The sequence below is a fragment of the Cydia splendana genome, chromosome 23 (genome assembly GCF_910591565.1).
Source record: "Cydia splendana chromosome 23, ilCydSple1.2, whole genome shotgun sequence".
Classification (NCBI taxonomy): Eukaryota; Metazoa; Arthropoda; class Insecta; order Lepidoptera; family Tortricidae; genus Cydia; species Cydia splendana.
Window position 1 is genome coordinate 5459841 of NC_085982.1, and position 25822 is coordinate 5485662.

At 37.5% G+C, this 25822-nt stretch overlaps 3 protein-coding genes across 3 annotated transcripts; 2 read left to right on the plus strand and 1 right to left on the minus strand.

Annotated features, from left to right (window-relative positions):
- Nucleotides 1–205: 205 nt before the first annotated feature.
- LOC134801831 (uncharacterized) lies at nt 206–10034 on the minus strand. Its single transcript, XM_063774463.1, has 10 exons — nt 9878–10034; nt 9571–9786; nt 8981–9076; nt 7879–7992; nt 7163–7376; nt 6171–6241; nt 5470–5586; nt 2381–2443; nt 1585–1750; nt 206–426 (listed from the first exon to the last, which is right to left on the minus strand). Exons 1-10 carry the CDS (start codon nt 9908–9910, stop codon nt 284–286), a joined length of 1233 nt encoding a protein of 410 aa, XP_063630533.1. The 5' UTR covers nt 9911–10034; the 3' UTR covers nt 206–283.
- Nucleotides 10035–12877: 2843 nt separating this feature from the next.
- On the plus strand, nt 12878–19303 carry LOC134802040 (adhesive plaque matrix protein-like). The gene is made up of 4 exons (XM_063774655.1): nt 12878–13030; nt 13108–13452; nt 18165–18283; nt 18599–19303. Exons 1-4 carry the CDS (start codon nt 12986–12988, stop codon nt 18909–18911), a joined length of 822 nt encoding a protein of 273 aa, XP_063630725.1. The 5' UTR covers nt 12878–12985; the 3' UTR covers nt 18912–19303.
- Nucleotides 19304–20567: 1264 nt separating this feature from the next.
- Nucleotides 20568–24920, plus strand: LOC134801829 (neurofilament heavy polypeptide-like). Its single transcript, XM_063774461.1, has 6 exons — nt 20568–20740; nt 20821–21168; nt 21461–21550; nt 21804–22353; nt 23384–23635; nt 24824–24920. Exons 1-6 carry the CDS (start codon nt 20693–20695, stop codon nt 24841–24843), a joined length of 1308 nt encoding a protein of 435 aa, XP_063630531.1. The 5' UTR covers nt 20568–20692; the 3' UTR covers nt 24844–24920.
- Nucleotides 24921–25822: the final 902 nt, after the last annotated feature.

Sequence of the window (25822 nt, forward strand, 5' to 3'; positions counted from 1 at the left end):
CGTCATTCCCATACAAAAGTTTGCACAACTGTGCAATGTATTCGTCAGAGGGGTAAGCTCTTAAAGGCGCCTCCGGTTTATTAAATGCTCTAAGCGTAAAAATAAACAACTTTCACGCTCAATATCAATATATTTAACATATTTATCCATAAAACACACTATTCAACCCTTTGAACGCCACGCGTATCGTACGCGGCGTCATCGTGAACCTTGCTGGAATGCACGAAGGTTGATATTGGGCTGTAGCAGCGCACGTCAGTTGACTTTTTTGGCGGTAGAAGGGTTAAACATCTTCGCCTTGTTCCTCAAAGTTATCTTGGCTCGGGTCGTGGTCGACGCCGAAGTACGCCTTCATTTCCGCTATGAGCGTGTCCGGTATTTTGTAGAGGGGTATTTCGGAGGAACGGATCATCAGCTTGGCGGTGCCTACGAATTTAGACAAGTGTTTATTTATAGCAAAACGTATGAAAAACTTCTATTCGACAGATGGCGGTATCGATAATTGTTTTCCATCGTATTTTCTCGGAAACGTTCGTATTTGTCATGTTACTTCAGTCAACAGTCAACCTCAGTACTTTTTGTACCGAGACTGACTGAAATAGCAAGACACGTTCGTACAGATATAGTCCATAATTATTTTCGATCGTATTTTCACGAAAACTTACGAACGTGACTTGTAATACGATGGAAATAGTACATTATTGTCGAGGCTCGGAAGTAGCTACTTGCAGGCTGAGGATTCGTTTTAAACGGACGACCTTGGGAGTCCGTTTAATTGAATCCGAAGCCAGCAAGTAGCCTTCCAGCCGAGTCATATATAGTGCTTTTCTTAAAAATGGTGCAAGAAATATAAATATCATAGAAATATTTTACAAATGCAACGTTCTTACGTATATATTTTCACAGAAAAAAGTAGAAACAATTGAAAAAATTAGCTTTGCCGCCTTTTTATTTTTTTAATAAAAAAATAGAAGTGTATTTTTCTGCCGAAAATACGCCAACCTATTTGAGACAGCTAAATAGTCGCGGTACTAATCATCTGTTTGGCTGTTTAATAGGCCTGTGCCTTCATTTGATATGGCCATTTCAACTTTTAAAAAGTTTGGAACTCGACAAATAATGGAATTTGTATGCAACATTGCAGTCCCAAAATCGAGACTGCAATGTTTTTAACTTTTTAATTTTTGACTGACCATAAACTACGCGCTTCGCGACCTATTTTTTAAACGGCAAAGTCGACTTTGCCGTCCATTTTTGAGAAACAATTATGCACTACATCTGTACGTTTATCCTGTCCATAATTTGAATACTACACGTCCTAGCAAGATACTTAAGACAAATATTGTAGAGAATTTAATGAAGAATATACTGACCTATGTTTTTCCCGTCCATAGCCATAAGGCTGCTATAACTAGGGGGTGGAATGTTAAGTTGTACATGCGATCTGAGCGTTGTATGTGAACGGCCTTGTAACGACGTGTGAACTGACCTACGTTTCTTTCATCCATAATTTTAAAACTACAAGCCCTAGCAACATACTTTAAAGACAAATATTGTAGAGAATTTAATGACGAATATACTGACCTATGTTTTTCCCGTCCATAGCCATAAGACTGCTATAACTAGGGGGTGGAATGTTCATCTTGATCAGGTTGTACATGCGATCTGAGCGTTGGACGTGAACGGCCTTGTAACGGCGCGTGAACGGCATCATCATGTCTTTGGAGGGCAGGAACGGCTCTCCATAGATCTGTAATGTAGTAAAATAAGTAGGATATTTTCTATGTCAGTTTTGTACAAAAGTTTAGTTAAGACACAGAATAAATAATAGTACTACCGTACAGAAAGGACACTTCCTACAAACCCGAAGTCTGACAGCGGTTCAGGGTCGAATCATGCTATCCCTTTCTAATATATGGCACTATCCCTTTCGGCTATTTAGGTTTGTCGAAATTCAAGTGTTTATTTTATCTGTGGTCGTGCACGCAAAAGGAAGTCAAGTGGTGCCAACCCTAATGCTCGGAGCAATGCTGAGCCGAACGGAGACGAGTTCGACCGAAGTGAGGAGTGTCTCCCCACTGGTTAAGGTGCCGTGAGTTCAGGTCCTACCCTTCAGCTGGCTCAGCACTGAGCGGACGGCAGTGCGTACTCGGGATTGCGGATATCATTGTTAATGTTATTTTTAACAAAAAAAAGTATTCGCTCAAAAATTACGTTACGCATTTTTAGATGCAATTTCCAATAATGTAAGAAGTTTTTGTGCAAAAATAGTTACACAAGTAAAGAAAATACCTTTTACAACAATAAGACAATACATACCTTGATTGAGTATTTTTTTTTATTAGCAATAAACATTAAAAATAACTGTCGTTAAACTCACCCGAACTCTATGGAACGGTGCTTTCTCCGGCGTCAGGCGTCTTTGGATTACTTGTTTGATAATCTGAAAATGGATTAGGTATTAGTTATAATTGAGAACAATGATATTATATAAATATAGATAGGTTATACTCATACATAAGGAACACAAATAATACTTCCATACACTGACTTAATATTAGAAATAGACACACAGAGCGGAACAAAAACGTCAACAAAATGTGGGTCAGAATGACATTAGCGGAAAATTTGCATTGATGATAAAAACGCTTACGTAAATTTTGAGTCAAGATAAATATTCTGTACGGAAAAGAACTTACTGTCGTAAGCATTAAGTGTCAAATTTGTAAACATTAGTACCAACACTGTTAAAACTTTTAAGTCCGATGGCACTAAACGTAACGTCACCATTGTATTTACGTCAAACAACGTCAAACGAGAATAATGAACGAATAGAGTCCCTTTGGTACATTTTAATAGGTATTACTGTACAGAAAAATCAAAGTAATAAATGAAACAAATTTAATTTGATCGGGAGTTCAAATAAAATTAATTCATGGTAACAACCCTTGTAAGTTATCATAAAACAAATTTATTTTTAATAAGTAAGCATTCGTCTTTAAATACTATTTTCCTTGAAATAAATTCAACTTATTAAATAACTGTGTATTTTAGATCTACATAAAAATCTTCGCGCTTTAGTTCTTTGCAATATAGTGCACGGGGACATTTAGGTCGCTACTGGTACTGATTGGTTATGGTCTTTATCAAAAAATCCTGTGGTTGTCACTGTGTTCAGACAGGTTTAGCATTTACAGTTAGTCGATGACCTTATTGGTCGTGTATATGTCGGAAACAAGGAAATGGGCTGAACACACAAGTGCCGTTTTGCCTTTGTTTAAAACTGCGTCACCCCTATCTCTTGCTATAATAGCAGTCCACTCAGCACGTCGCATAGGTTTTCTTGGAAATCTTGAATTTAAACATAATATTATATGTTACGAATTCCATATAAAAATAAAAAAGTATTAACCTCACATCGACTCATTAGATTTTTGTTCCTACACATCCCTTCTTTGGTACTAACAAAATAATTTATTCAAAACCATGAAATTACCACCAGATTACATAAATTATGTAATGCTATCCAAAGCACTAACCGAAAGAAATACATTCCATGCTTTTTCCTTGTTTTATCATTGTTATTTTTGCATATTTTTACGACATTGTTGACAACTTCACATTTGAGCGGTCCATACAAGACTAAACGAAAAAGTAACGCGTGATCTGTTTTAACGTTACTTTTGCGGGGCCATTTTTTGCGGCTGATTGGGTATCCAGTTCTTATTCTATATCAATGCTTCCATATTAATTTATTTCATCACCTACGAGTGAATCTGTTTTTAGGGTTCCGTACCCAAAGGGTAAAACGGGACCCTATTACTAAGACTTCGCTGTCCGTCCGTCCGTCCGTCCGTCCGTCTGTCACCAGGCTGTATCTCACGAACCGTGATAGCTAGACAGTTGAAATTTTCACAGATGATGTATTTCTGTTGCCGCTATAACAACAAATACTAAAAACAGAATAAAATAAAGATTTAAATGGGGCTCCCATACAACAAACGTGATTTTTAGGGTTCCGTACCCAAAGGGTAAAACGGGACCCTATTACTAAGACTTCGCTGTCCGTCCGTCCGTCCGTCCGTCCGTCCGTCCGTCCGTCTGTCACCAGGCTGTATCTCACGAACCGTGATAGCTAGACAGTTGAAATTTTCACAGATGATGTATTTCTGTTGCCGCTATAACAACAAATACTAAAAACAGAATAAAATAAAGATTTAAATGGGGCTCCCATACAACAAACGTGATTTTTGACCAAAGTTAAGCAACGTCGGGAGTGGTCAGTACTTGGATGGGTGACCGTTTTTTTTTTTTGCTTTTTTTTTTTTTTTTTTTTTATATGGTACGGAACCCTTCGTGCGCGAGTCCGACTCGCACTTGCCCGATTTTTTTTGACCAAAGTTAAGCAACGTCGGGAGTGGTCAGTAATTGGATGGGTGACCGTTTTTTTTTTGCTTTTTTTTCGTTTTTTTTTTTGCATTATGGTACGGAACCCTTCGTGCGCGAGTCCGACTCGCACTTGCCCGGTTTTTGTTGATTAATTTTCCGATCGGATATCAATCTTTGTTACAATAGTTGTTGAACAGAATTGACGCTTCAATTTTGGAACGTCTATAATATATCTGGACTAATAATATCATTGATTGGCTTTATGCACGTATTTAAGCGATTTGTGCAGCTAAATTTACATATTAAGTGGCGTAAGTAAGATAAGATAATATTTATTCATTTAAAACTTATGCTAATTTGATGGATACAATGGTAATTTATACAATTTATACTTAAATACTAGTAATGTACCTAAGGATCCTATTATAATGTTGGTACAGCGACTTTTTAGTTGTCCCAATGAGTCTTCGTATTTTCAGAAGAAAAATATACTACCATTTCTTTGTAAAAAATAAATAAAAAACCCGCATAGTAAAATGCATTTCCGGTGTATCAGAATTATGTTTTCTTGCACCATTCGCGAGGATTACTGTATATTTGCATCGGCTGAAAGGCAATTGCTGACTCCGTATTCAATTCCTTCGACAATAATGTACTAACACTATTATTGCCATACCAGGGGTGCGAAACTCCTGACTTTTAGCAAACTCGGCTCCGTTCGGCTCAGCATTGCTCCGAGCAATTATTAGGGTTGACACAACTTGACGTTCCTTAGCGTGCACAGCCACAGATAAGATAATGGCTTGAATTTTGACAACCCTAACATCCGAAAGCGATAGTGCCATAAGAAAGGGACAGTATGATTCGTCCCTGAACCGCTGTTAAACTTCGGTTTTGTAGGAAGTTTTGTGTCTGTACGGTAGTAAGTACTATTACTTATTCTGTGGCCATACTTACAGAAGGCAAGTGCAGCGCCATGTTTTTGAGTTCTAAACGAACTTTCTTCCTCGCGGTGTCCTCGGGCGAGTCCATCTGATGCGACTCGGTGTCCGGTTTTTTGACAATTGTGTTTGTACTTACAGAAGGCAAGTGTAACGCCATGTTTTTAAGCTCCAGGCGCACTTTCTTCCTCGCGGCGTCCTCGGGGGTGTCCATCTGATGGGACTCCGTGTCTAGTTTTCTGACGTGCTCCAAAATCTAAAGTCATTACATATATTAATGGAAGGCCTCGTTTCCTCGTCGTCCGCTTTTTTTTCTTTATAAAGTCATGTACAGTCGCCTTCATATATTTGATAGCGACCAAGGTGCTCAAAAATATCTGAACATACATTTTAACATAACTGAACATACATTCTTTTCTTGTTAATATGTATGTAGAGTAGACGATTTGTTCCAGCCTGGACCAGATAGGTAGGTACGTATTTGTGAAAACCTTGGCCGCTCCGTTATATTTAATAGCGACTATAGGTACGTTCGAAATAAAACGACTTTTAATGTACAAAAAGAGGCATTTGGAATTATTTTCTATCAAGTCCAACAAGACACAATTATATTGATGAAAGTCTTAAAATATAACTTGTTTTCTTCTACGTTTTGAATTAAATATATACTTCAAATATAACTTACATTTTTTCTGTATTTTGAATACCCTTAGCCTATGTAAAGCAGAGGGAATATATTACCCACACGATTTGGAACTTTGTTTCAAAGTGATAGGGTTGAATTTTGCATAATTTCTGACACCCTAAAGGTATTAAATCAACAAATTATTTCGTACATACCTTCTTAGTGATCTTGTTAGAGTATTTGTCCGTCACCGATTTAATTTTATCGAAAGGGATGTTGTCAATCACTGTAAAAAAAGAAATAGGAAAATTAAACTTAATTTAATATCTACCTCCTAAGGCCCAGCCACAGCCATACAATACAAATGAAAAATCCAGAATTTGCCACTGAAATTTGAACATTTAGTGCAGGGAGTAGAGTTGATTTTGGTATTGTTTGATAATTGAACGAAACAAAACAAATGCGACTCTGTTCCAATTGAATATGATTTAAATTTCATCGAACTGAATAAGTACTATTAGGACCTTGGGCCTTAGGAGGTTAAGATTATTAACGTCCATATGCTCGACATGCTAAATAGATGATACCCTGCTGTACGTCTATTGTCAATGACTAAAGAGGAAAGGGGGCGACCGCTTCTCCATACAGACGTAGTTCCCGTTTTCCTCTCTGTATAGTTGAGTAACTAACTGTGAGTAGACTGCAATCAAGTTCTACAAGTTGGCGCTTTGGCAACTCATGTTCTGCAGCTTATAAAGGACCATCTGTGAGTCCCCGAAGAGTTTAGTGAGCTATAGATGAGCAACTTACTGTGCAACTGTGAGCTGACAACAATTAAGTCACTCTTCACAAATTGGGTCTGGGGCAAGCCATGTTCTGCAGCTTATAAAGGGCCATCTGTGAGTCCCCGAAGAGATTAGTGAGATATAGATAAGTAGCTTACTGTGCAACTGTGAGCTGACAACAAGTAAGTTGCTCTCTGAAAGTTTGGTCTGGGGCAAGCCATGTTCTGCAGCTTATAAAGGACCATCTGTGAGTCCTCGAAGAGTTTAGTGAGCTATAGATAAGTAGCTTACTATGCAACTGTGAGCTGAAAATAATTAAGTCGCTCTCCGCAAGTTGGGTCCGGGGCAAGCCAGGTACTGCAGCTTATAAAGGACCATCTGTGAGTCCCCGAAGAGTTTAGTGAGTTAGATAAGTAGCTTACTGTGCAACTGTGAGCTGACGACAATCAGATCATTCTCTGCAATTTGGGTCCTTGGCAACACGTGTTCATCTTGCAGCTTGTGCAGCGTGGACAGGACCATTTGGAAGTCCCCGAAGTGGGGATGCAGCTTCCGGTAGTATCCGCTCAGTTTGAAGCAAGTTGTGGACACTTCCGGGTTCGTCTCCATTATGGATTTGAGGCGCTCGAATATTATCTGTTGATTTTAATCATTGTTAAATACGTATGTACATGCGATTGGGGTCTGTCACATTAACGGCCCGGCCATGACTTCGCGCGGCGTAAACCGATTTGGATGCGGTTTTTTTTATTGGAAAACAGGTTTTCTTGCGCTGTTTCTTAGACATATTATATCAAAATCGGTTCATGTTTCATTGCGTTTGGGGTTTTTTAATTTATATTAAGATACAGTGACGAAGTTAGATGAACATTAATTAATGAGATCGTCGCTCTCCGGATAGCCCGGAAAGAATAATAATGACGGGCAAAGTTAAAGGCACGCGACCTCTGGGCCCTCCTCCTACTAGATGGTGTGCTCAAATTACGGCACCTATGCAATTAAAACTGCACGAGGCCATGCGCTTGGCAAGGAACAGAACCCTATGGAGGAACCTGGTTTTCAACAGAAGGATATGATGTCACGATCCTCAGTATTGAGGGACCGACTGAAGAAGAAGAAGAATTAATGAAAACTATACCCTGGCTATATTTTCGAGAAGCTTGTTGCCCGGCGATTTTCTGCTGAGGTTATACAGCCGAGTGTACTTTGACTGCAGTTCCGTCATTATCTCCTTGTGCGTGACTATCAATATCTGGAAATCATATGGCATATTATATACTGACATACTCCTTGGGAACGAGTAACCCGACTTTAAATGAAGTGTTTTAAAAATAGCAAAATAAGGACTTGGCTTAGAGGACTGGCATCCAGGCCATAATTGTTTTAAAAAAAAACGAGTAACCCGACAGATTTTAACCACGCATTCCTGAGGTTATAAGGAGCAAAGAATGTTATTTTATTTATTTGACTACTAATGAAATGAAAATACAATTTACACAGCATTACAGTTCGCAACAAAGAGCTGGCAAATTTAAACATACAATTAGTAAAAATAGTACAGTAAGTAACATTATGTCAAGTGGTTTAAAATGTATACAATTCTATGTCAAACGATATGGTAAACACTAACAAGTACACTCATTCGTCCGTCATCTCCTCATCTCATAGTATTTCAAACATACACAACACACATTCACAAGACAAAAGCCGATAAAAACATGCGTTATGCCTGCGCAATAAGAGTTTCTAATTGAATCGGTTATCAGTTAATGTGTTAAGAAGAAACAGACCGAATGGGTTACTTTCGCATTTATAACACTATAGGGAATTTGACTACTAGTCAAAGCAGTTTCTTTTTTCGAACTGTCAAAACGTATTTTGCTACTATATGGCATTTATATGAAACACTAGCATGTGACGTCACAATCAAATTACCTACTTAATATTGTCTTCGGTTACCGCAATAGTTACTCATGAACTAAGACTATTGAAACAGATTAAAGGGTTCGAAACTTCGGGATGTAGTATGTATTCAATATACGCGATATAATCCATTTCAATAGTTTTATTTCACAAATTACTTACTCTTTATAGTTTTATATGGGTTTTAAAATAGAAATTGTCTGTGCTGCTGTCTATGTTTCTCTATTAATCTTCAGGTGCTTTATTTCAAGCATGGTGTGTGTGTAGTCAAATATCCTATTATGAATCTTAGTTTTACAAGCTTAATTAAATATCACCTGATCAGATCCGGTCACAACGGCCCCAGGGCGCTTTTTAGGCGCGCCCTTCTTATTGACTTTAAGTTTGCCACTGGCACTTGCAGCCACATGTGCCTGTAAAATTGAGATTCATTCATACATAAATAAGTTTTCAGCAAAAATTTCATTTTTGGTACAGTCACCTCCAATAACATGGCACACAACGAAGGCTGCAAAAATATCTGAATCGATCTTAGTTGTAGAGTCATTAGAGTGTGTCACATATTTAGGTGACTGTACAAGCTTATATCGCAATATTAAATTAAAAGTACTGGGCATCCTCGCTGGAAATTAGGGCAAATCTAAGGGTAGGAGACGGGAGGGGCTCAATGCTTAGCCAATGACAATTGACAACAGGTCTGACCATTATTGTAACTCATAGTATCTTCAAACTGGATGGAATAAATTAAAAAGATGAAGCCTGGTGCGATATCATCATAGGCATCATAGGTTTGTTTGTGACGAAGCAAAAAGGATTAATTTTAAGGTTTTGTTTAGATCATTCAAAAAATGTATTATAGTCATTAACAAAATTGTTTATTAAAAATAAAAGTATTATATAGACTTACTTGAGACACATATTTTGGTATGATGGCTTTTAAGCGCAACTGCTTAGTATCCGGATTCCTGTTAATCAATCTTACGATCTGTACTCGGTCATACTGAGCAGATAGTAGTTCTATAAAAACAGTCTTCTTGAACTTGTTTTCGAAGTTAAAAAACAGTGTCTTGAATTGACAAGGGATATCGTGCATGATATGGTCCCGAACCTGCTTCAGGCTCCACTGAAAATATAACAATTATTATATATTTATCAGTTTTATCACATATAAATTACAAACTAAACTTATTACGTTTAATAGTTTGTTTCATTACCTTACGTGGAATACCTTGAATGGCGATATTCATGGCTGAAGTAAGTGCGAATTTTATATTTGTACTTATAGCTAACACAGGAAACTTAACAGTAAAGTAGTCAATTTATAAAATATTACAGAAAATTGGCTAGCACCGCTATAAGTGCCCTGCAAGCCCAAGCCTGTAAGCTGTAAACGCTGTCAAATCTATCAATGTCAAAATATGGTACAATTATCACGGACCTAGAGAGTAAACCGGATAGTGTACATTAGCCAAAAAGTGTGTCCACATGAGAAGTCAAGGTGGGCCGTTGCATCTCTTTCTAATTAGGGTGACCATAAGTCATATGTATGTGGGATATTAGGATAACATTGAATATATAGTTTGGCCAAGATCTTTTCTTATTCGTGCATAGTTATATTAGTTATAAAGAATCATACTGTCTTTTCGCTGTACTAGTATTATGGCCTAAAAAGGGATGGATATAGTTTTTATTTTCTCTTCTGTACAACGCTTCACACAACCTTAGGTACTTAATTTAGTTGTTCTAAAAACTGTTATTAATAGGCGTAGATGCTGACCACGAACATGGTCGATCCTCAGAAGGTGGTCCGCCGTAACGTCTGTCAAGAATACAGGTATGAGTGAGAGAGATAGGGAGACAGATATGCTGACAGAACCAGAGGGTCTACCGCGAACCGCATTCGACGTGTCGCCCCTCTGCCACACTTACGTACGAAAGTGCTACAAAGAGGCAACACGTCGAAAGCGGCTCGGGGTAGGCTCTCAGGACACCCCCACTGTCCTGAGAGCCTTTTACAGTCTTTGCCGCGTTAGGTCCCAGGCCCTTCATAGCAAGCACTAGCCGCCCCTTTCTCAGCACCCATCATAATTATAGACTGCCGCTTAAAATATCTGGCCGCCCTAGGCCCGGGCCTACTCGGCCTTAGGGCAAATCCGCCACTGCCACAGGGTCGCGTGGGACCGCTACGGCCGTTTGCTATAGTTTTTAACTAGGACGCTTGTCACTGGAGCATAGACACCGAAGTTTGTATCGTTTGACGAGCATCTTTCGCTGTCTCTGTAATTACTCCTTTATAGGAGTAAAAGAGAAAGATGCCCGCAATTTGCGAACCTCGGTGTTCACGGTGGTAGGCCATCTGTGCGAAAAGAGAAGAGTCGTGAAATGTAAAGAAACTAGTGATGTGCCGTTCCCAGTAAATTTTCCAAAGAGGGTAAATTCCCAGTAACGTTTCTGGTATAGTCCCAAATGTCAGTAAATTACCATAAAGTTCTATTTTTCTTTTATTATAAATGTATCTGTAATGTTTATGCGATTTTGATAGCCCACGCAGTGCAAGTGTAATTTTAAACGTCAAACTTCTATGAAATTATGACGTAAATAACACTTGCCCCGCGTTGGCTATCAAAATCGCTGCAGACTTTTCTCGGTCTAACTCTAAGGACTTTGGATTTCAATTTTGCCAATTATTTATTCTGTATGTGCTCTCATTTCACCAATTTAAACATGCCGAAATAAATACATACCTAGTCATATAAACTTACTTTTAAGTACGTAATAAGAATTGTGTAACACTGATTCTCATCGTGCCGACATCATGGTCACCCTAATGAGTTTGACAATGTTGACTTGTATTTTTATCGCAAAATGTAATAATTGTGGCTTCCTTGTGATACAATATTCCACAATTAGAAATTCTTTCACTGCTGCAACGTTTAACGCAACATTTATTCACCATTTTTAAGAAATTTTTCATTCACGTGTTTTGATAACATGTCATCACACGTTAGGGATACCAATTAATATTCAAAGTTACTACAATGTCTACCATATCAAAATTAATGTTTTTTTTGTTGTGCACATGTTTGGTTAAATCAGTTAATAATATTGACATCATAATTATTTACAAATTTCTTAAAAGATATCAGAACATTACTCTAAATATAGCACTTAAATAATATAAGAAGGTATTTAATTTCAGTAGTATATTGATATAAATACTACCACAATGGTATATTTTTAACATTGGCAACATGTGCGAGTGAGACACCGCGACCCACCTTTGCTATCTCAAGTGGACCGTTTTCTCTAGTCTGGTACGAATGTCTTTCTGGCTCGGTGATAAGGTTAAATTTAGTATGGCAAAAAAAGTGACAGTTCACTCCATCTTATAACTTCATGACAATTAGCCCCCATTCGCACGACAGCTTTTTCAACGCGCGTTAAAAAAGCGCTTGAATCTGTCCAAGCTCTAAATTCGACTTAATGACCAAGGGTTAAAGTCGAAAATCCAACAACGCTTGATAAAAAGCGCCACCGCTATCGTGTGAATACATACATGGTTATCCATTTGTGTCATTCAAACGCTTTTTTAACGCGCGTTGAAAAAGCTGCCGTGCGAACGGGGCCTTATGGGTACGATTAAAAATATTTAGGGATGGGAATAAATAATCGATTGGAAAAAATCACATTTTGTAAACAATCGATACAATATTTTTTTAAGGTTAAAAGATAATCATTTATTAATATAAATTACATAAACAGAGAATATACAATACAATAATAAATCACTTGTTTTGACATAATCTTCAGCTCAGAATTTGACACCAAATTTAGATTTATGGTGACAGGCTCGAAATAAAATAAAAATGCCTCCAAATGCGCATACTAGAGTCGAAATTTGTCCTTTTTGCCACTTTAATTTATTTGTCCATGAAAAGCAAACATGAAAAGTCCCGTCCGGACTGAGTATTATATTCTTTGGTCTGGACGGCCCCACTTTCAATAAAAAAAAACAAGTGTCAACTTTTTGACAATGACATTAGCTTGCTGTGTTCCTGTGCTTCCTGTGTTGAAATCAGAGCGGCTACCGCGAAAACCGAAATTCGCAAATTGCGTGGATCTTTCTCTTTTACTCCAATGAAGGCGTAATAAGAGTGACAGAGAAAAATGCCCGCAATTTGCGAACTTCGATTTTCGCGGTTATAGCCCTGATACTTAAATTATAAAATAAAACAATTTAGAATCTTTATTATGGCTAATGGCTAAGGGGAATCCAATTCAGAACTAAACGTTACTGATTGTTATCTGAAGCTTAATATATAATGTCTGATAGCGTAAAAATACGAGTTACGGGTCTACCCGGCGATGTAAGTATTTGTTTTAGCCATAAACATTATGTATTATACCAATAAATATTTTTATTATCAATCATGCCTTTGTACAGATCACACTCTCGATTCTCAAGACCGAGTTTAGAACGTTGTTCAGAAAGATATACGTAAAGCAGTTTTGGATAGAGAAACTCTGCGACATGGAAGGGGATTTGAAACAGATGATAGTCAAATTGAGATACAGAGCCGAAGCACATCGAGCTCAAAATTTCTTTCACAGCAAGCCATTTGTGTACAATATGATGAAGTATCCCCTTGTTGTGCACAATTTTGAGGAATCCGAGGATTTGCCTGAAGAGAGTTCTGAGGATAGGGGACATCGTGGCAATAAGCTCAGGCCAGAGTGGGCCAGGTCGCGCTCTCGAAGTCCGGGGTACAGCCAGGAAGCTAGATTCGATGTATGTTGTAATTGTTGTATATGTAGTTTAAGTAACAGATGTGAATTTTAGTGTGTAATTTCTGTGTTTCTTAGGTTTAAAATTTATAGCTCAGTGAATTTTGTTTAACTTATGTCCTATGCAGACTTAATCTAGGCTTCTTATTTAGTTTTAAACACTCTTCGAAGAAGAAGAAGATTTAATTTTAAACACTAGCCACCCCTATAAAAAGGATAATTTTATTTTAAATCTTCTATTTAACAAATAAAAAATGCATTTCTTTTGGCATGTTTTAATGTCTGTATGCCTTAACCCCTTGTATGCTTAAGCAGGGATCTGTTTGTGGGAATTTAAATCTATTGTTTTAAATGTCAAGGTCACTTTTTCAATGATCAAATCTGACAGGCCGCATATGAGGGGTTAAGAATAAGGGCATAGCATTTAATTTAACAAATGTTTTTTGTTAGCTCTATAATCTGTATCTTTAGGTATTTTAAATAAAAGTAAACAAAAAATTTGTACATTTTCGGGTAGTTAGAACTTTCATTGGTTAACCAACCAAATACAAAAACCGCCTGGATCAGTCACTGGACGACCTGACTTTAACCTACCTTATTTGATCAAGTTTTGACGACCGGTCTGGCCTAGTGGATAGTGACCCTGTCTGCTAAGCCGATGGTCCTGGGTTCGAATCCCAGTAAGGGCATTTATTTGTGTGATGAACACTAATATTTGTTCCTGAGTCATGGTTGTTTTCTATGTATATAAGTATGTATTTATCTATACAAGTATGTATATCGTCGCCTAGTACCCATAGTACAAGCTTTGCTTAGTTTGGGGCTAGGTTTGATCTGTGTAAGATGTCCCCTAATATAAAATAAAATAAAATAAAAAAAAGTAATGTTTTCATCTACCCTCAACTGGAGCCATTTGAAGGTAGATTTTGTTTGTAATAATGTAATGTAATGTAATAATCCTTTTATTTCAGACAGTAGATTGCATTATTTTCTACAGTTCTTGCGTTTTTTTTTTTCTGTCTGTGTGCCATTTATTGGCAAAAGGCCTCCTCCAACCTTCTCCATTCCTCTCTATCCTTGGCAACTCTCGTCCATGTGGTTCCTGCTGTGGCTTTGATGTCGTCCACCCATCTTCTAAATGGTCTACCTCTTTTCCTTTTCTTATGGCCTGTGAACCAGTTCATTATCGATTTCGACCATTTTTCTTTGCCTCTGATTGTATGTCCTGACCATTTCCATTTTAACTTTTTTATTGTTTTTGTGACATCTTTTGTTTTGGTGATCTTCTTTATGGATTTTATTCTTATTTTATCCGATAGTCTTCATTTCATTTCATTTCATTTCATTTATTCATGCTAAATAACATAAGTATACAAAATATACACGTCATATTATTAAACCCGGATGGGGCATAGCAGAAAACTTATTATCTAGAACTTAAAAACTAAATTATCCTAATTACAATAAATAATAAATAACAATAAATACAAATCTTACGCGCACTAAACATCTTTGTCCCTGAAATACTCCTCTATATGATAGAAACATTTGTCTACTAAGTTCTTTCTTAATTGTTTAAAAAATACTGTATTGTTCTTTTCTCCTTTTAAGGTGTCACTCAATTTATTATAAATTTTAATTGTCATGGCGTGTGGACTTGTGCTGTGTAATTTCATTGTAGATCCTGACACTGTAACTAGATTATTTTTGAACCTAGATTCGTAACGGCGGGTCTGATCTAGGATAGAAGTGTATAGTTGCGGGTTTTTCCTGACAAATTTACACACCTCATAAATGTATATGGAAACTAGTGTTAACATATCATATTTTCTAAAGTAAGGAATACAACTCTCTGGGATTTTTATATTGGCGAGTATGCGTATACACTTTTTTTGGAGGATGAAAATATCTTCGACGTCAGTACTATTTCCCCATAGTACGATGCCGTAAGTAAGCCATGAGTATGCGTAAGAGTAGTAAGATGTAATCGCGGAGTTAAAATCTGTAGATCTCTTAACTTCCCTCAATGCGTACACGAAAGATGATAATTTTGATTTAATTTTGGCTATATGTTCCTTCCAATTGATATTTGAATCTATAACGAAACCTAATAATGTTGCCGAGTCCACGAAATCCAATTTTATGCCATTTATGTCGAAATTTAATGATAGCGGTTTTTTTTGATGAGGCCTAAATTGAATAATTTTCGTCTTTGAAATATTTAGTTTTAAGTTGTGGTCTTCCATCCATTCTATTACAGAGTTTAATATGGAATTTATATCTTGATTTGTATTTGTGCTGTCGTTACATGAAGTTAGAATTGAGATATCGTCAGCGAAAAGTACGCAATATTGGGCTATTGTTTTCGGGATATCATTAATGTAAATCAAAAAAAGCAAACATCCGATTACACTACCCTGAGGGATGGAATGCGTGATGGACTGTTGATCAGATTTGACACATGTTATTTCGCCCGTTGTGTGATCCAAAAACTCAATTGCAACACACTGTTCTCTGTTTTTGAGATAAGACGTGAACCAATTGTGTGCAATTCCCCTTATTCCTATTTCATATAGTTTGTTTAATAGTGTGTCGTATTGAACCATATCATATGCCTTAGACATATCTAGTAATATGCCAATTGCGTATTTTTTTTCATTAAGTATATTTAAAATTTCTAATATATATTTGTATGCAGCCAAGGTAGTAGAACGGTTTTTCCTGAAGCCGTTTTGAGCGTCATCAAAAATATTGTACCTTTCACAAAAAGAGTACACGCGGTTGTACATAGCAGTCTCGAATATTTTAGAAGATGTTGGTAGAAGAGCCACGGGGCGATAGTTACTGGGGTCGGTTTTGTTGCCTTTTTTATATATCGGTTTTATAATTGATTTTTTTAACATATCGGGAAAAGTTCCTTCTGTAAAAGACTGATTAATTAATATGTAGAAAGGCAAAATTAATTCGTCGGCACATTGTCGGAATAGCATTGGGGGTAACTCGTCTACTCCGAAACTTCGTTTATTTTTTAGGTTCATAATGATCCTTCTTACCTCTGGAATATCTACCGGACTTAAGTAAATTGAGTTTGTGGTGGGTAGGAGTACAGGCCGGCCGCGCGGCGCTGTACTTCCGGCTTCAACGGCGCCCACCGATGCAAAAAATGAATTGAATATGTTCGACACTTGCTTGGGATCAGACGTTAACTTATTATGGAACGATAGGCCAATATTATGCCGCGTTTGCGTTGCGTTTTTGTTAGTGCGCTCTTTTATTATTTGCCACATAGCTTTAATAACGTTATCAGATTTTTGAAGTTTTCGAATGTATTGGAGTTTCTTAGCCTTAAGTATGGTTTTTTTAAGTAGTTTTTGGTATTGTTTATAATGTTTAGTAAGTGTTATGTCGTTGGACTGGGTAACCATAATTTTTAATAATCTTTTTGTTTTACAAGAAATTTTGATTCCCTTTGTGAGCCAATTTTTTTTTAAACTAGTTTTTACTTTAATTGTTTTTAAGGGTATACATTTATTTAGAATTTTTTGTAAGGTGTCATTGAAGTTTTCGTAATTAATATTGATATCATTTTCTGGTTTAATTAATTGATACCAATCAATGTTTCGTAGCATCATTTTAAAGCTTTGAATATTTTTTTCACTAAAGAATCTTTTTTTGTATATATAGAAACTCTTTTCCCCAGCATACTTCTTTCCATGGAGTTTTGGCAAGTTTCTAGCTTTCTAATGTGTGTTTTAGTGAGAGCCCAGGTTTGGCAGCCGTAAGTAAGTATAGGAAGTATGCTGGTATCAAAGAGTTTCCGCTTGATAGTTACATTGATATCTTTATTTTTCATTATTTCCTTTAGGCTCCAATATGTCTTCCAAGCATTTCCAATACGTCTATCTATTTCTTTTGAGGTTAGATCTACCGGAGAGATTATCTGGCCTAAATAGATGTACTCATTGACGTAATCAATTGGGTTATTATTGATGAGAATAGGTTTTTGTTTGTCGTTAGTCATAGCCTTGGTCTTTAGTGTGTTCATAACCAATCCCACCTTCCCACTTTCTCTAACTAGGTCATTCAGCATTGTTTGCAATTCCTCACTTGATGATGAGAGTATGATCAGGTCATCCGCAAATCTCAAATGTGAAAGGTTTTCACCGTTAATAGATAGTCCACATTTCTCCCAGTCTAATTGGCGAAAGACTTCTTCTAGGACGGCTATGAAGAGTTTCGGCGATAGTGGGTCCCCCTGACGTACGCCTCTTTCTATTCTGATCTCTTTGCCTTCCTGCTCTAGTTTTATTGTGGCCTTGCTGTTGTTGTAAATGTTTTTTAGTATTCTGATGTATTTATTTTCGATACCTTGGTTTTTGAGTGCCTGCCAGATACTCTCGTGCTCTATTGTATCGAAAGCTTTACTGTAATCCACGAAGCAGCAGTAGAATGTTATGTTGTATTCCTTGCCTTTTTCGAACAATTGTTTGATGACATGTATGTGGTCCACAGTCGAGTACCCGCTCCTGAAGCCCGCTTGCTCTCTTGGTTGACTTTCCTCTAGCTTATTGGTTATTCTTTGGAGTATAACTTTAGCGAAGATTTTATATATATTCGAGGATAGGCTTATAGGTCTATAATTGTTTACTTTTATTTAAATACCTAAAAATACAGAGTATAGTAAATTTTCAACTGCTTTGTATTGTATGTTCCCAGGAACATAGGCCTCGAACCTCAGATAGATTTGAAGATTATAAAACACATCATAACGACCACCAGCGTGAGCCTGTGCTACAAAGATCTCATGAGAAATACCCACCAGAGAAAGCATATCGGTAACAAACCCAGAATCTTTTTTAGAAAAATCTTATTGTAACAACATATTTAATAGATAAACCGAGTCATTACTCAACCAGCAACCCTTATTGCTAAGAGAAAACTGTAACACATACTCTATACTTTGCACTCTGTGATTGTCAAGTTTTGTTCAAAAAACATTCCAGCATGCCCCTTTTAACCTTCATGCCCATGGTAAAATTGTCATGTTAAATGCATGATCCGTTTTTCTTTGCCACAAATTTAACACATGCTCTATTATTCATGTACTCAACAGTAAAATATTCAAAGAATAATAACAGGGATTGTTTCAGGCCAAGCAACACAAGATACCCTCCAAACCAGTCCAGATACTCACCAGATAGGTCAAGAAACTCAAGATACCCCCCAGACCGATCAAGATACCCTCCAGACAATCTAAGAAAATCCAAATACCCCCCAGTTTGTTCGAGAGATTCTAAATACTCTCCAGATAGGTCAAGAAACACAAGATACCCCCTAAACCGATCAAGATACCCCCCAGAGCGGTCAAACAACTCAAGATACCCCCAAACCTCAAGAAACTCAAGAAATCCAACAGAATGTCCGGCCTGGTCAAGAGATTCAAGGCACTCACCACCCCGGTGACAAAATACAATATTCAGAATGTAATGATTCACAAGTTCCGATCTTTGGCTGAAACATCATTTTTATACCGAAACCTGCGCAAACCGAAACTTTTATTGGACACTAAGTATGACAGTTATGTAAGTGTAAGGTTGTCTGGAAGAGATCGCTCTTTAGCGATAAGACCGCCTGTTGTCTGCCTCTACATTTAATCAATTGTACTTTTCTTTTGTATCTTTTTACTGAGGTGTGCCAATAAAGAGTATTCTATCTATCTATCTATGACACTGGACATAACAAGAATATGATAAGTATGATAACAAAAACCGATCACGTGCGAGTCGGACTTGGGCACTGAGAGTGCCGAACAAGATTATTATAGTCCCATACTTATGAATCCTCTAACTCAGCGGTCGGCAACCTTTTAGCAGCCAAGGGCCACAGCAGTTAACGAAGTGGTCGCGGGCCGCACTTTGTTAATATTTATGACTTTATCAGACATTGTCATTTGTCAAAATTACATACAAAATAGCCAGGGAGGTTCGCGGGCCGCATGCGGCCCGCGGGCCGCTGGTGCCAACCGCTGCTCTATCTTACGAAAAGATAAACTGTACGGGAGAACAGTAGTCCCCACATACATATTGCTTTTTACAACAGCTGTGAGGAAAAATGCTGTCAGATTACTTACTCTTTTAATTTTGTGATTGAGATGTATGCGTTTTAACTAACAAAAATTGTAATAGATGAATGATATATTATAAGTATTAAATGTACAACAAAATAACTTACAAAATACCTTTTCATTAAAAATAGGCATAATCGACCAATAGTATAATATAATTTATTTATTATTTAATAGAAGTCGATACATTTTACAATATTATCGACCGATTATGATCTGACCAGACCAAACTTGACAATACAATACAAGAAAAAATAGTTTGTCTCAAACTTCGGGATGATAAATATATACCTAATGTAATCTTAAACAAAATATTACAGTCTGACAAAAAAGTCTAAACCAGCCATTCTCTAAGTGTGTTCCGCGGAACCCTAGGGTTCCGCGACACCCCTGCAGGGGTTCCGCAAGAATTTAGAACACTATGCTTTAGTCGCCTCGAAAAATTTTACTAAGCAAAAAACACACTTCTAAAAACTATTGTTTTATTGTAGGGTTCCATCAAGTATTTCGCTTTCCAAAAGGGTTCCGTCAAAAAAAAAGATTGAGTACCGCTGGTCTAAACTAAATTAAAGATTGGTAATACTGTAGTGTTTTCCCTTTCAAATCAATCTAAAGCCCCCTCCAGACTATGCGCGTGAATCGCGGGCGAAGCCGCGAACGCGAGTGTGAAGTCGATTTCGCTGTCTGCGAAAATCGACTAAACACTTGCGTTCGCGGCTTCGCCCGCGATTCACGCGCATAGTCTGGAGGGGGCTTAAGAAAAAGGGACGACACTACAGTATTGCCACTTTTTAATTTCTCCTCTTTTTTGTCAGACTATATTCCTCTGAGAATGAGAAATTGATGAGAAAATTCTAAAATCGTTATCAGCCTCTCTATCGCTCGTGCATCTTTGAACGTGACACAACTATGCAAGATTAATGTATGGTGTATGGTACTTTCAAAACGCAACGCAAACGTCAATATCAATGTTGACAGTTGCTGACATCGCCATTAAAAGACCTTCCTTGGGTTGGTTATAGTTTAGAAAATCCAAAACTAACCACAGCTAGTTACTGATATCGGCGTTAATTAAGTATACTTGGGCACAAAACTATTTTATCTAAATTTAATTCATCGGATGCCTAAAATGTCCGCTGAATTAGTTGTTACGGGTCTACCCGGCGATGTAAGTATTTGTTTGCACCACAAACTAGATTACCGATCAATATTCTGTATTCTAATAAAATTTTGTCATGTTTTATACAGGTGACTTTTCCGAAAATCTTAAGCACTTTCCGGATGTTATTAAAACGAATACACATAAAGCAATTCTGGATAGGCGATATCGCCGACGTGCAGGGTTATATGAAGCAGATAACTATCAAATTAAGTACCAATGCCGACGCGCGTAAAGCTCAGAACTGTTTGGACAACATGCCATTTAAGTATAATATGATGGAGTACCCTATGCAGGCGTATATTCCTGGAAACCAGGAATTCATGAATTTTGAGAATGAGGATGAATTTGAAGACTGGGGGCGCAAGCCAAGGCACAAGCGTACGAGGGCGCGGTCTCGCAGCCCGGGGTACAGACAGGAGGCGTCTAAACTTGATGTAAGTTGTATTATCAATAAATACAGCAGTATTTTAGTAACAAAACTGAGACACAGACATATTAAAATAGGTCGCTCACATATTTTAAGTGGAAGTTTGATCTACATGTTTCACTTCATAACGAGGAGCTTCAATGGGAGCAGGTGTTGGCAGACGGACACAGACAAAAATACAGTACTAGGCTAATCTGGACAGGCAAAAAAAAGCCATTTCCAATATTTTTAATGCTATTAAAATTACTTAACAAATGAAGTCTCTACTTGATCTAAAACAATGGTATTCTTAATTTTAGATGGAGATAGAGTTACTAAGGAAGCAGAGGCAGGTGATAGAAGAAGAAAGAAGATTGCTTATGGAGCAGAAGAAATTGGAGATGATCAAGGTTTGAGTAAAAAAAAAGTTTATTGACAGTTGGCACATTAGATATGAGAAATGTAATTGTTTTTTGATTACTGTTATTGTGTGTAACTTTTGTAAACTTTCAATGTAATTTTATAACAATCTTTCAGTTTCATAATGGAGTAAGTATCAAATTGTGATAGCAAGTGAGCGCTGCCTCGTTCGCACTTCCAGCTAATGGAACCGTTTAGATTTTTTACTCTTTACTCCACAAACTTTTTCTTGAATGTTCACAGGAATACGGGCCGAGCGTCTCGCGAGATTTCGATAATCTCAAAGATTACGGATCACCTCGCAAGAGACGTCAGCCTGAACCTGTACCAAAAGCAAAAAGGCCTCATCAGGAGGCCCAGAGGGTCCCAAAAGTCCCCAAGGGCCCAAAAAATCAACCCCGCTTGCCCCTCTTCTTCCATCCGTGCAAAAAGCTTATAAGCCAAATGAGACCGATCATAGATAGGGATACTACTCCTGAAGAAGCTGAAATACTGGTTAAACTGATCAGAGCTGCTATAAGGAAGGATTTGGCTATAGCTTTAGAGAATAAAGAATATATGAAACACGCGGAGATCATTGACTTGTACAGAGAAAGACATCCGCCGGAACAAGATGAAGCTTTTGTTGCTAAAATTTTAGCCAATATAAGAGCAAGTTTTCTGACTCCTGAAGTTAAAGTGGAAAAGGTCACTGATGATGTCCCGAAAGACACGGAAAATCAAGTAAATGATAAACAGGGGGAAGCTGATGAAAAAACACCAGAGGTACCGGAAAATGGAGAAAAAGATACAGGTACAATGAATCCTTAACCAGCTGTTTTGATAAGTAAATTTCTCATCAAGATAATATGGGAAGTTTTCTAAATAAGAAGCAGTATTGGTTGAGTAGTAACCTAAAGTATTAAAATGTAAGAGACTTCTACATCTTTGGACGTTGAATCGTTCAGTTTCAAAAGAAGTTTTTTACATTAACACTGACCGCCAATGATGGCCACGCTCGCGGAAAAGCGCTCAGTTAACAATGAGCCGTCGCGCGTTCCAATAAGGCTTACTATGGCGTGTTAAAATAGTCGGATTAATTTTTATGATTACTCGGATTATTATTGTTGTCGCAGTGAGGGTTAATTTGGCCTGTCTCATTATTAAGACAATATTTGGACCACTGACCCAAGTATTATAATAGTCTCCTAATTATTCCCATAAATTATTTATTGTTCGTGTTCTATGCGTTGCAGGCACGCACCATATACAGAGTTACCCCAAGAAAAGTGTGCAGAGATTTTGATAGCCTACGCAGTGCAAGTGTTATTTTAAACGTCAAATTTCTATGAAATTATGACGTATAAATAACACTTGCACTGCGTGGGCTATCAAAATCGCTCTGGCTCGCAGATGGCTATGGACACCGCCATACGTTTCGTAATAACTGGATTCTAGTTTTCGCATACTTATGGCAACTTTACAGCGACATCTACTTCAGCTGTCAAATTGCTACAACATATAGTTCCTGCCCGCGACTTTGTCTGCGTGGAATTATGATGATGATTGATAAAAACTATCCTATATTCTTCTGGCTTCAAACTATGTCCATGCCAAATTTCATCGAAATCAGTTCAGCAGTTTAAGCGTGTAGAGGTAACGGACAGACAGACATACAGAGTTACTATAGCATTTATAATATTAGCAGGGATTTACGCGTCTTATTCTTATATTTATGGTTGACGCACAACACCAATAGTTGCCAACTACCAATATATCATAATTTTATAACAATCAATACCGCCAAGCAATTATTCTATAACATTTGTCACCTTTTCCCCTAGATGGCGCTACCGCTACAACAGACGGTGCCGTGACCGAACCACAGTCTCAAGAGCTTGAAAACCCTGTAGAGAAACTAGACGCTACCACCGATGGTGCGGTGACCGAACCAAAGTCCCAAGAGCTTGACAACCCTGTGGGGGAAGCTGAGAAGGCGAATGGTACTGCATTCATTGCAGCCGATAATAGTGTGTTGGACGAGATCCAGGCAAAGGAGGAGGAATTGCTGGCAGGTGAGGATTCTAAGCCCGCTGGTGAGTACCGTCGCTGTTAACTGTACATCGGTGGACCTTTGTACTTGAGCCATTGGCGTATATATCTAAGGACTGGCCTTACGGGCAATAAGAATGGGGCATGAATGGGGCCAGTACAGCGGTGTGACATCGCTACAAAGGGATTGGTTGAAGAGTTCGCATCACGCACGCGATTGGTTGATGAGTTCGCATTACGCGCGCGATTGGTCGCAACTAGTTGCGTTAGGCTGCCCGATTGGCTCGAATTCGTGAGTGACACCGCTGAACTAGTACCATTTTTAGTGCCCGTAAGGCCAGTCCTTAAATATATACGTTGACTTGAGCATATTATTTTTAGTGCTCCGTACAAAAATGTATTCACGGAGAACTTGGGACCTCGAAAATCGCTAATTATTTTTCCTCGGAGGCCGTTTGACGTTGATACCTAAAATTTGGAGCAGTTATAGCAATTACCACCACTAACAATGTAAATAAGTCAAAACCGCTTATTTTAGTAGGGGAAGTCCGGGAGACTTGAACCATTTTGTAAAAAAGAGCCAAAATCAAAATATTTCCTTTTGGCATGCATGTGTCATGCCTGAGAGGTATCTTGAGGTGATTTTGGACTACTGATAAAATATTATGATTTTGGTACTTTATTTTCAAGTTGGGTTCTTGTTCCAATGACACTCGATATCGTTTTTAGTCGCAATTTTGATCTTTGACAGGCTCTTGGACTTTCTAGATCTGTGATATATCCATACTGGCTACAGATGTTGTGCACAATTATTTTCCATCGTATTTTCACGAAAACGGACGAAAATGTCTTGTTATTTCAGTCAGTCTCGGTACAAAAAAGTACTGAGCTTGACTGAAGTAGCATGACAACAGTGGCGTGTGGGCGAAATCGCATCTGCGGGGGCCCTTTTGTTTCACTGTGCCAGAATAACAAGTACGAACGTTTCCGAGAAAACACGATGGAAAACAATTATGCACTACATCTTTATTTTTTATTTTATTTATTTATTTATTTAATTAATTAATCTTACAGCTATCATAACAGTTTCCCAATGCGATAGTGTAGGCAGGCTATTATTAGGTATATACTATATGTACTATAGGTATATACTATCTGTACGGATATATCACAGGTCTACTGTAGTTATGTGCCATTTAGCATAATATTTATATTTTCTTTTTTATTTTCAGACGGGGCTGCAGAACAGTGAACTGTAGATTAAAGTGTAATAATATTATCTTAGCCATGTAAGATATATTATGTATCATTAAGAAATAAAGAGTGTGCGTTTATTCAAATTTTTTATTCCTCAATCATCATACACAATGAAATATTTTATCATTAAAAGTACTAACTAAACTACCTACATTCGTTTTGTATGAAACTAGGCAAAATTAGCAAATAGATTATAGACATGGAAATTTTAATTTCTATTTATATTTCATTTGATGTTTCTTTATTCTATCTAATCAGCATAGCTTGTGTCAATGTACTAAATGTAGGTACATGTATGTAAAACAACTCTTAACGTATCTTTAGTCTAAAATCGTATTTGAAATAAGAGACCATACTATAGCCAAATATATCCAATTGTAGTATTTTAATGTAGTATCAAATTCTAGTAATCAAAATAGCAAAATCTATGACCGATATAATTTTGAGATAAAATTGACTGAAATCAAAATTGCAATGTGAATCTTATTGCGTCGACAACAAGGTCGATACTTAGGTTTATAGAACTTTATTTTTCTCAAAGATAAATACTTATAGTCCTAATCTTAAAAATAATCTGAGGTAATTACAGCATGAAACTAATCTGAAAAATACTTGGAAGAAACTGTCTAGTGAACCGCCGAGTGCGTCAACTGACGCGCGCGGCCACAGTACAATATCAACCTTCGTGCACTGCCCTGCTAAGCCAAAGAGCGCTATCTCAAAAGAAAATTCATTGCTAACTTATACTTTAGTTTCTATTACTGAGAATTCCATTTTCAAAATCATTTGTTTTTGAGATAGCGCTATTCGGCTTACTTCCAATTGCACCATCCCACTAACCCGGAGATAAGCGGTTAAACCGTTAACCCAGTGCCAAATTGTACTGGTAACCATGGTAACTCCAGGTTTAACCGGTCAACCCGGGTTAGTGGAATGGTGCATGTGGCACTTAGGAGGGCAGTGCATTCCGGCAA